We start from the raw sequence: 12,281 nt of genomic DNA, 5'->3' as shown, positions 1-12,281 counted from the left end.
CATTGTTGCCTGATTAAGCCTCCGGTAAGAGGGTCGAAGGCTAGCAAATAAAAGAAAAGTATTTTAACGTTTGTTTGTTTGTAGTTAAGCTCAAAACTACACAAAGGACTATCTGTGATATGCCCACTACGGGTATTGAAACCCGGTTTGTAGCGTTGTAAGTCCACAGACATACCGCTGTGCCACTGGTGGTGGGGGGGGGGGGTGTATTTTAAAGTAGAGAAAACTCTGTGTAAAATTCTACACGGTAAGGTTTAGTTTAAACAGAAAATGTTTCATATTTCTCGCCAATCGATCAGTTAATAACGAAAATCAGTACATGGACCATTTCCTAAATTTAAATTCTCTCTAGGATAAAATACGGAGTTTACAAACGTATTACTTATATTCTACAAAACAATTTGCAACTGAATAACTGTGTTCAAATAAACAGATAATATTACACCAAAATATTTACAAAATTACACGTTCACACGAAGTTTCTAAAGCCAAATTATTCCGTGTGTCTCTAAAGGTTGCTTAGTTTTCCCTCCAACAAAACCTGACAACAACCCAAAATCATTAACGAGTAAACCTTATGCACCTATACTGGACGTCAGTACGTTGGTTGAGATACCCTCCCTCTACAGGCTTTTTTAACAACTAAATATAATTCACTATATGATTGGATTGGTAGATAAAAAGTTTATATATTATAGGTTTTTTTTAGTGAAGATAGTATTTCAGTCATTTACTAAACACAAACAATACACGAGGAATATGGATATCAGACTGCGGGAGATGTATCTCTACAATATATTTTCTTATAATCAAGTAAGAAGTACAAATATAAGTCAAAACATCAGTTTCATCACTCAACGCGGATACCCCCTTTTTTCTCTAATAGCAATGTTCCAAAAATTTCTAAAACAATTATAAACATCACAATAAATATTGCATTTAACGAATCCATTTCTTACAACGTGAATTTTAAAAACATTACTTTTAAGCAGTATTAAAGTCTAAGAAAGGCTTAAAATTGGTGTAGTTAATTAGAAAAATAATAAAATCCGAAAATACAACTATTAATAATAAGACATTATACTTGGGCGTCACACTATAATATCCGCACAAACAGCTTAACTGAAAAAAATGACAACAAAGCAAGTTGTTTGAAACTTTGTAATATCGTCAATCTGTATTGTTAAGACAAACTTTTATATTGTTCATAAACTATTTTATTTCTTTTGAAATTATTTCCTTAGAGAAACCAGTTTACTCCATTATACACTGTTGCCATCTATTGGCAGATTTTGTAAATTCAAAATAAAGTGAACGTATTCGAGAATATTTATAACCTGTTAAAAAACAAAAGAAATTTGGCCCTGGATTAAAAATATAAAAACTATAACTTTCACCTTTTTAAAGAGTTTATGAACCTTTTTTTTAAACATTCAATACAAATTCAATCTTGTTTTAGAGAAAACCGAGTGCATTTACATAGAAATTCTATTTTTTACAAAAAAGGAACAAGCCGAGTAGTGAAATTAGTGGCATTTGTTTTTATATTGCACTTTCCAGGTTTTTTTTATACTCGTATTTGCAGTTGTATGTGTTCAAATATTACATACTCATTGGGGAAAAAAATCTTTAAAATCTGATAAAACTAATAAACATGAAACGAAAATCAACGTTAGATAAAAATCATATTTACATATACTAACACCTACATAAACGTTTACTAATTTAAAAAAGCAGAAATTGTTTGTTTGAATTTATGCACAAAGTTTCACAATGGGCTATCTGTGCTCTGCCCACCACGGGTATCAAAACCCGGTTTTTTGCGATGTAAGCCCGCAGACATACCGCTGTGCTACTGTAGGGGGGCATTCTGTACGTACTTAGTATTTCTGTTTTGTTTTTAAAACTAAAGTAACCCCCCAAAATTGAAAAAAAAATCAGTAACAAAAACTCTCTTCAAAACTTTTTTTTGATACTTTAAATTCCCCATCGAAATTTAAATGCTACAATAATTAAACTTTAAAAGCAGCTCTACAGAGAAAAGCCATCTTACTGAGACTCGCTTACAATTTCAAACTTAACAATAAAAGTCTGATAAAGACGTTATCCGTTTCATCTAGTATTTTAGTGGTCACTTCAGAGTCAGTTTAGCCGCCAATTTTATAAAAAGTTCTAGCTGTTAAGATGCATTCTAGCTAATTGAAGTCACTGTAAACACAAAGTTTGTTAAAACAACAATCGAACTAACCATTATAGAGAACCGCTGAAATATACTAACTCCCTAAATGTTCACGCAACGATCTAAGCTGATAAAGAAGTGGTTCGTTGATTTCTTAGGGGTCGATATATAAAAAAATATAATAAAATTAATATCATGAATAATAAACACGTTGAGCTACGTCTGTACAAGCGACATTTACCAGGTAATTGTAGAAAAAAAGGAAAAAATAAAATAAAACAAAGATTGTGAACAGAAAACATAATTTAAGATGAATGCCAATGACGGAATGAAGTTACCTGATAATGGTACAAATATCGCACATTTAATACTCTTACATATAATGTACTTTTATGGATAAACACACCTCATGTTTGACAGAAACCACAAATGGTGTATTGATTAGCTTTCTGTTCAGAACTAAAGTATCCAGATGACTCTCATCGTGAACAAGACTGTATTTATATCATTGGCAGACTCGCGTGATAAACCTTTGATCAAACCAGACATCTACAAAACAATATTAAAATGTTTTTTAACACTTTTACTTCTCAAGAGATCAACATCACTTTACGACCAGCATGGGAGGTGTGGTAGTGGATGTCACTGGAGCTGTGGAGTCCGTAGAGGGAGGAGTTGGAAGTGGGGGAATGGGAACACTAGGAGTACCTAAGTCCCCTTGGGATAAATGAGTTTTCTTGTAGTAAGGCTCTGTCAAGTGCTGAACACTCAGGGGGTGATGACTGCTCCGTGGGCAACTTGTCGAACATAACGGTGCCCCATTCGACACACTTGTCATCACGCCGTTTTCGCTGAGCTCAGATTTAACACCGATATCTCTAGAAATTGAAGAACTGAGTCCAGAAGAGGTGTTAATTCCATCTTGGTCACTTTCAGTTGCACATTTTGAATCAGGGGTGGGAGCTTCCATGCTGCTGACACTTCCTAGATTCTCTTCACTTTCCTCAAAGTCTGCTCCATCCAAGTACCTGATACATTTCTTCTTTCTCCTGCAATGGACAACAATCACTCGAGACATAACTTGCATTACTTTTAACCACGTAGTAAGGATGATAACAGTAGGAAAAGTTATACTTCAATCTCATTTCTTAAAAAAAAAAAGACCCATAATTCCTAGAATTCTTCAATGAAATATTCCTCTACCAGACTTTAGAAACACAGGGTGTTGGAAAAAAAGATTCAAAAAGCCGTAAATAGAAACTATTACCTGTTAAACTTATAGTAGAATATTAGTCTATAAATTACTCCCCCCCCCCCCCATACCTTTGTCTGGACAATATTTCTACACTTAGCTGCAAAATGTGGTGTTCACGTACTTATTTATACATTAACTTATTTAGAAGCCGGCTGCATTAGATAATATTAATGGTTTAACCAAATCCCTGGGAGGAATGAAATTTAAAACAAATACAAAACATACTCTACAACCACATATACGACTGTGTAAATTATATGCAAAATTTGACATCAAATACATTTAATAAACAGAATACTTAAGTAAGAAGGACTACTTATTGACCTGAAAGTGGACTTTTCACATTCACCAACAAGACTTGCACCAATGGTTCTGGTAAAGAGGAAGGACTACTTATTGACCTGAAAGTGGACTTTTCACATTCACCAACAAGACTTGCACCAATGGTTCTGGTAAAGAGGAAGGACTATTTACTGACCTGAAAGTGGACTTTTCACATTCACCTACAAGATTTGCACCAATGGTTCTGGTAAGGAGGAAAGACTACTTACTGACCTGAAAGTGGACTTTTCACATTCACCTACAAGATTTGCACCAATAGTTCTGGTAAAGAGGAAGGACTACTTACTGACCTGAAAGTTTCACACTTACCTACAAGGTTTGCACCAGTGGTTCTGTTGGTCCAGACCAAACCTTGCTCGACATTTCTTGGGATTGTTGGCTATCAGGAATGAAAAGAACAAAAAAAAATATTTTTTTATCACTCGCGAGTGTCTTTTGTGAAACACTTTGACGAAATGACAAACTTAAACTTTTCTTATAAATGCTGTGCTTGAAAGATTAGAAAATAAGGTATTAAAAACATAAACATTTTACGACTCTAGCACTAAACTAAACACAAACGATTCTGAACAGCTTAGGACACACAAAATGTAGACCAAAAACACAAACAAGCAGCAAAAGGGAATCAATAAGTAATTTTGTCATTCATATCATTTAAAACTATCTTTGATACACAACTAATACACTTATAATGGACTAATAATACACTGGCACCTCCGTAAGGTTTTTAAATGTCCATAAACAGAAGCAGAGAAAATAATAAAAAAATAGGTGAATTTTTTAGCAAACATAATACGATATTTAATAGGCATTTTTTTTTTTTTTACCTATTTTCACTGGGAAAATATACATTACGCTAGCTATCATAAGTAGATATGACACTAACCTAGTGAGATGCCAAAGATAAAAAAGCTACTTACACATGACTTCCCCCACCCTTTGCTGCATGTTTGTTTAAACGTGAAAAAGTTTTTATGAATTTCTAGTTTTTCAAGTATATACATGCAAACATTTAAAAGTAAAAGAAAGAAAAAATCTAAAAATCATGACCTTTGTAAGAAAAATTTAACATGGAGTACATATCAGACTAGATTTTTTATAACACTTTAGAATACTCAACGATCAACGTTGTATAATATACTATTGAAATTTTATTTAAAACCCTCAGGATGATGTGAATAATGTCAAAACATGTAGAGTGCCTTCTTTTTTTTTGTTAAGAACGTTGATCAGTTTTTAAATAAAATATTAATTGTACATTACACAGCATTCATCGTCGAGATTTTATTTCAAATATTTATACAAGTTTTCTTGAATTTTATCCCTAGATTTTTTATATACGCAAACATTACAAAAATATACATTTAAAAAAATCATAATCTTTCTTCTTGTATCGTTCGCAGATTAATAAATAAATTAATAAATAAATGAAGAAGCCATGCAGTAAAGATCCATTCTGGTATTTTGGGTTAAAAAAATTTTTACTTCAAATGTAACTTTCAGTAAACCTTATAAAAATATTTTTCACATCTATTCACTGTTCGTTATCTCTTCTGATCTGCCTTTAGACAGTTTTCATTGTCAAATCCTTAATAATTCATTCAAAGTAAATCAATTCTCTAAGGTGTACACATGGTAAATAGGAATCTTTAAAAACTGTTTAAAAATTCCAACAATCTTAAATAAGTTTGACCACATATTTCAATAATCTGATCTGCCTTTAGACAGTTTTCATTGTCAAATCCTTAACAATTCATTCAAAGTAAATCAATTCTCTAAGGTGTACACATGGTAAATAGGAATCTTTAAAAACTGTTTAAAAATTCCAACAATCTTAAATAAGTTTGACCACATATTTCAATAATCTGATCTGCCTTAACAGTTTTCATTGTCAAATCCTTAACAATTCATTCAAAGTAAATCAATTTCCTAAGGTGTACGCATGGTAAATAGGAATCTTTAAAAACTGTTTAAAAATTCCAACAATCTTAAATAAGTTTGACCACATATTTCAATAATCGTGAAGAAAATGAGCACTCTGACAAAAACAAACTTTTGTGACGGTATCAGACCCGCCCCCTAAACTAACATTTTTTAGCATACCAACTCTAAGAATGCTGTTGTTAAAATTTACGTTTCTCGAATCGGGCAGGTACAAAAATCTTCACTGTAAATATTTCACTTGGAAGTATGTGCAAACAATTATTTACAGAGAATACATGAAATTCTAAATCCTTCACACGGGTAATTTTTTCACCATCAAAATCGATTGCATTTTTCTCCATTCTGGTATAAACTTTATTAAATTAAAAGAATTACTTGAGCTTAAATGAGATTTTAACAAAAATTCTTTACTCAAAATATTGCTTTAGTATAAAGGATGATGTAAGTTTGTGGTAGATGCAGCAAGATTGGGAGTGGGAGGCTAAAGAGAAGGCTTGGTGAGTATTTTGGAGTCAGAGTTAGATATGAAATAATGGGTGAGCCATGATGGGTCAAGAGACTTCTTGTTGTTCCTCAACTGGGAGAGCTACGATAAGACAAGGGGACCCTTGTTGTCCCTCAACTGGGAGAGCCACGATAAGACAAGGGGACCCTTGTTGTCCCTCAAATGGGAGAGCCACAACAAGACAAGGGGACCCTGATTGTCCCTCAAATGGGAGAGCTATGAAAAGACAAGGGGACCCTTGTTGTCCCTCAAATGGGAGAGCTATGAAAAGACAAGGGATCCCTTGTTGTCCCTCAAATGGGAGAGCCATGACAAGACAAGGGATCCCATGTTGTCCATCAAATGGGAGAGCCATGACAAGACAAGGGATCCCTTGTTGTCCCTCAAATGGAAGAGCTATGAAAAGACAAGGGGACCCTTGTTGTCCCTCAAATAGAAGAGCCACAATAGCATCGTTCACTCAGAAAGTTGCTGTAGAATCATTTAGCAATATTTACTGAGAAAGCTACAGTAGCATCTCTCATTGTAATAAGCTATAGCAGTTTAAACTAAAACAGATGTGTGCAGCTCCATCACATATGAATGTCAGGTCATCACAGGTTCTTTCAAGTTTGTTTTTGTATGGCAAACACTCTTTAAATATAAAAGATACCACGAACAAACTAATAAATTGGTTGAAAATAAAACCCACCTCCATCGGCACTTCTGTCCTTTTTTCTTTTCTTTTTTTTCTTGTTCATTGCATAGTTGTCTCGAGCTGACCATCCTGGATAGAGCTGCATATGTAGTTGGCGTTCCTTCCGTGCCATCTCATAATACTTCGCTTGTTCTTCCCGGGACAAGTTGTGCCACTAGAACCCATAAATGTGCACTTTACAAAATGATTACAGCTTCAAAATATTTGATACACAAGATTGAAATCAAACTTTTTGTTAATATCAGATATTTCTCAACATTAGTTTATTAACTTTGCATATTTTATACGTATTGAAAGCCAAATATCTTACAAGATTTATGTGGGTTTGATTAAACTTCAAACATTGAAGACAAAAAAAAGCAATCATTGAGCACGTGAACAACATTGACTTCAGAAAGTTGTCAAAACATTGCAGTCTGTATAAAATGACTGAGTAAGTACAATAATCATTGCAGACTGTATCAAGTGACTGAGTAAGTACAATAATCATTGCAGACTGTATCAAGTGACTGAATAAGTACAATAATCATTGCAGACTGTATCGTCACTTTATACAGTCTGCAATGATTATTGTACTTACTCAGTCACTTATACAGTCTGCAATGATTATTGTACTTACTCAGTCACTTGATACAGTCTGCAATGATTATTGTACTTACTCACAAGAGACTGAGTAAGTACAATAATCATTGCAGACTGTATCAAGTGACTGAATAAGTACAATAATCATTGCAGACTGTATAAAGTGACTGAGTAAGTACAATAATCATTGCAGACTGTATCAAGAGACTGAGTAAGTACAATAATGAAAGGAATACTGATACAGAGCAATATGAAATTTGGAAAAAATTAGGCCACTACACATATCTAATAAAATAGTAAGTAAAATAACAGCATGACAGTTACGACCATGTTTGAGTAAACACGACTCTCAACGATTGATACGTGATCTGTTATTAATAGATAAGGGTCGCTAACAGACTGCTGGAAAATATCTCAAGTTAGTGCCGTAATTATTACTTGTTCTTCAACGTCATCAACATTAGGTTTTGATCGAGTATTTTAAAGTGCTATTTAGCTAATGTTCCTAAGAAACTAAATAAACTCAGTCCACGTATTACTAGTTACATTTAACTACAGCAGATGATAAGAAGTTACAAAAGCATGGATATTTTCAAACTTATTAATTTTACAAAAGAAAAAATTTTGTGTTAAACTCAAATTTATACCTAAATGAAGCTAAACAGAACATAATTTCAGTTTCTTCTCAAACTTATTATTACTGTGAAAAAAAACACCATATTTCTTTATCTTGTATTTTCTAAGCAAGCTTCTGTCCTTCTTCATGGTCAAGTTAATAAACAAAAAATAGACAAATTGATTTATTTTCATGCAAGTTTGTTTTCTTTTGTCTTCATAATTTTTGCCCAGTAGCCTAGGTCTGAAAGACTGTATTAAATAATTTCAGTTCAGTATCTCCCGAATGAACAGGTAAACTTTCTTTCCATCTCCTGAGTGAACAGGTAAACTTTCTTTCCATCTCCTTTACATTTACTAAAGTATTCACCTAATGATTCTTCTTTTCGTTAATTTCATATTTTATTTTATTTTAAGTTTTATTGAAAAAGCTATTTAAGGAAATGTTTTCACTAATTTGACACGAAAGTTTAATAATGAATACAGAAATAATTTCTGAACTTATAAATTTTTAGAATAATGCATATACAAAAAAAAAAGTTAATCGTTGAAACTCCTGGATGTACTCCTATTCATTAGCCCACCTTGAATGTTTAAATCTTCTTGTAAGAAACATCAACAAAAAAAGATAGTCAGAAATCCTCAAAGCACAATTCTGATACTATGAAACTTTACCTTCCTTCCTAATATTTGGTTAATGGCTGCACTTTCTTTCAGTGTACATTCTGCAACAACCTTGGCACGCATCTCCTTCATATACAGCATAAAAGCATTAAGAGGTTTCTTAATATGATTTGAGTTCTTCTCCAATTCTCGCTGGTGAGATGTGTTACTGTGAGTCGTGCGACTGTTAGAAGACTCACTGCACTTCCCTGGGAAAAACTTTTGTTCTGGCATGTAGTTTGAAAGATTCCTAAAATAGTTCAGAGTTTCAAAACTTGTCTCTATGGGTAACAGTACATATCAGTTTGAACTCTATGGATTTAATTAGTTTTTCCAACCAAATATTCCATTTCAAATATGATGAAGTAGAAAAATATAGTCTTTAATGATTTTTTTTAGTTTTCTTGCAAAAAGTCATTTTATTCAGGTGGGCAAACATTTAATTTGAACAATAACAAAATATTTAAAGTTTTACATGTGACTAAAAGTAATCAAAAAATACTATTTCTAGTAATGTGATGGTCCAAACACACACAAACACATATATATATAAACACACACATACACATATATATATAAACACACAAACATGTATATATATATATATATTGGTTTTAATGTTTATTATATCACTAAAATAAACTTGCTTAAATTTGTCAGGGAAAATTGTTAGAGCTTGATAAAATCCAAAGTTATATATATATCCAAACATTAAATAAATGGAACAAACTGATTTCAGTTTTAGCTTTACACTGGTGTATAAAAAAACAAAAAACAAATATTTTTAACAAAAATGACCACAATAAAGCACCTACAAATGCTGTATTATTGTCTATAATTTGTATTTAAATAAGACTGACATCTAGAAGCAACCATTTGCTACTTTATTTTGTAAGTCCTTGAATAGTGGGCAGGTGCCAGAAGATTGAAAGATAGTTAATGTTATTCCTATTTTCAAAGGAAGTGATAGAAAATGTCCCGGTACCTATAGGCCTATCAGTGATAGAAACTGTCCCGGTACCTATAGGCCTATCAGTCTTACATCAGTGATAGAAACTGTCCCGGTACCTATAGGCCTAGCAGTCTTACATCAGTGATGGAAACTGTCCCGGTACCTATAGGCCTATCAGTCTTACATCAGTGATGGAAAATGTCCCGGTACCTATAGGCCTATCAGTCTTACATCAGTGATAGAAACTGTCCCGGTACCTATAGGCCTATCAGTCTTACATCAATGATAGAAACTGTCCCGGTACCTATAGGCCTATCAGTCTTACATCAGTGATAGAAACTGTCCCGGTACCTATAGGCCTATCAGTCTTACATCAGTGATGGAAACTGTTCCAGTACCTATAGGCCTATCAGTCTTACATCAGTGATGGAAAATGTTTTTGAACGGGTGATAAAAGATGCTTTGCAAAGTCATTTAACAAAGTTTAAAATTTTGTTGGATGGTCAACATGGTTTCACTTGGGGAAACTGTTGCCTTACTAATCTCTGAAGAATTTATTGTCTACGTAGATGAAGGTGTGTATCTGGATTTTCAGAAACATTGGGCAAGTTGCCATATAAAAGGATTATTAAAAAATTATCTCCATAGGAGTGGGAGATAGACTGGCTCATTGGATAAGAAAACTGGTTGGTTGGAAGAAACCAGAGGTTTGTTATAAATGGAGTTCAGTCAAACAAGAATAATATCACAAGTGGGGTACCTCATGGCTCAGTCTTAGGACCTTTGCTCTTTTTTAATTTACATCAATGACATAGATGAATGAATGGTTAATGAATTACTTAAATTTGCTGATGATATTAAAGTGTTAGATGTTATTGGCTGTGAGGGATTGCTGCTGCTTTACGAAAGGATTTAGGTCATTTGGTGAGTTGGGCAAATAAATGGCGGATGAATTTTAATTATAATGCATGCGAGTTGGCATTATTTGAATTATAAGTATAATTTTTATGAGAATAACCTTAACAGTGTCATGAAAGAAAGGGATCTTGGTGTAACGGTTGATCAGTCTTTTAAGCCATCCAAGTAATGTGCTATTGCTAGTGGCAGGGCAAATAGAATTTTAGCTTGTATCTATAGAAATCTTGAATACAAGTCTATAGAGGTTATAACATCATTGTTTAGGTCATTGTTAGACAACATTTGAAATACTGTGTATAGTCTTGGGCTCCTTACCTTAGGAAGAACACTGAATTGTTTGAAAGAGTTTAGTAGAAGACTACTAAGATGGTGCCTGGAATGGAAAAGTTGTCCTACGATGATAGATTAACATCTATGAAATTATTTTCTTTTGAAATAAGAAAATCTGGAAGAGCTTGAGGTCTTTAAGATTGTAAAGGGAATTGCAAGTGTCGATGACGAGAATGGAAGGAGTAGGGACACAAGTACAAATTTTGTCAGCAGAAAAGAAGTCATCCTCAGCTAAAAAAAGTTTTATTTTTCTAACAAGGTAGATGGACTTCAGAATGTGTTGCCTTTACGTATGGCGGATTCAGCAAATTTAAGAGAGCTTAATGGATGGGATGGCCTAGATGGACTAACAGGTCCTTAAAGTGTATGTTATTTTGTGTTATCTTACTTTTTTACTTTTCAGAACCGTTGATGTATCATTTTCTAATGGTTATCTAGCTTATGAATTTATAGGCTAGAGTTTGACTTGTAGCTATAAGATTTAAAGATACAAAACCATTTTTAACAGACATAATTGGGTAAGAATCAAGCTTGGGTGCTGAGAATTTGTCATTCAGAAATCCTGTTCACAGCTGGACATACTGCAAACTTGTTACTAGGCACATGTTATTCATACTAACAACTTACTTTGCAGAGAGTTGAAGAAAACTTGTTTGCCAATTTTAACTTCAGAATGAAAGAGTATAAACGTCTAAAACTAAGCTAAAACTTTAGAACATTTGTAAACCATTACACTTTTTACTTTATGGAAATCTGTAATCAATAATGTAGAAGAAACAATGTAATTTACATGTGGTCAATAGGTCCTAAATAATTATAAGTAGAATAAAACGTTGCTCACATATTGTACCTGTTACCCTCCATAGATGGCAAGGAAACTCCATGCTTTGGTCCAGCAGTCAACAGGGCTGGGTGATGAAGTCCTGGATGAGTTGGTATACCAGGATGCGGATGAAGGAGAGAAGGAGGACTAAACCTTGGTATACTTGCTGTCGTCACTTGAAGGCTAGTAGGATAAGTCCCTCGAAACCCTGCGGATGTCATAGGGTACATACCAGTTGTATGCCTAAAAGAGTGAAAAAAAACATTTTCACCAATATGTTATCTCATATTTTTGCAACATATTTATAACTATTAAGGTAGATGACACCCAGTTCTATTACAAAGTACAATGTCAATTAAAGCCAGGGGGGGGGGGTACTGTGCTTGCAATCCAATTTCCCCTACATAATTTTTTCATTTATGTTAATAAATTTAAAATTGGATGTTATCCACCATTAATCAAATTACATGTGTTTG

The 12,281-nt window shown here is 33.4% G+C and overlaps 1 protein-coding gene across 2 annotated transcripts in view; it reads right to left on the bottom strand.

The window, feature by feature from the left end:
* Nucleotides 1–1,788: 1,788 nt before the first annotated feature.
* The window catches only part of LOC106475109 (protein pangolin, isoforms A/H/I/S-like), a 20,582-nt gene continuing 10,089 nt past the window's right edge, over nt 1,789–12,281 (bottom strand). Inside the window, exons 3-7 of one of the 2 annotated variants that reach the window (XM_022379317.1) lie at nt 11,833–12,048; nt 8,795–9,032; nt 6,917–7,076; nt 4,086–4,155; nt 1,789–3,228 (exon numbers count right to left, since the gene is read on the bottom strand). In XM_022379317.1, the coding sequence (XP_022235025.1) occupies nt 2,784–3,228; nt 4,086–4,155; nt 6,917–7,076; nt 8,795–9,032; nt 11,833–12,048 (1,129 nt within the window). In that variant the 3' untranslated portion in view covers nt 1,789–2,783. Of the gene's footprint in view, nt 3,229–4,085; nt 4,156–6,916; nt 7,077–8,794; nt 9,033–11,823; nt 12,049–12,281 lie in introns of both variants that reach the window. The other variant, XM_013935808.2, reaches the window with a different exon arrangement.

The sequence above is a fragment of the Limulus polyphemus genome, unplaced genomic scaffold (assembly GCF_000517525.1).
Source record: "Limulus polyphemus unplaced genomic scaffold, Limulus_polyphemus-2.1.2 Scaffold8103, whole genome shotgun sequence".
Classification (NCBI taxonomy): domain Eukaryota; kingdom Metazoa; phylum Arthropoda; class Merostomata; order Xiphosura; family Limulidae; genus Limulus; species Limulus polyphemus.
The sequence above is the reverse complement of the archived record's forward strand: the minus strand, read 5'-3'. Positions and strand labels throughout refer to the sequence as shown.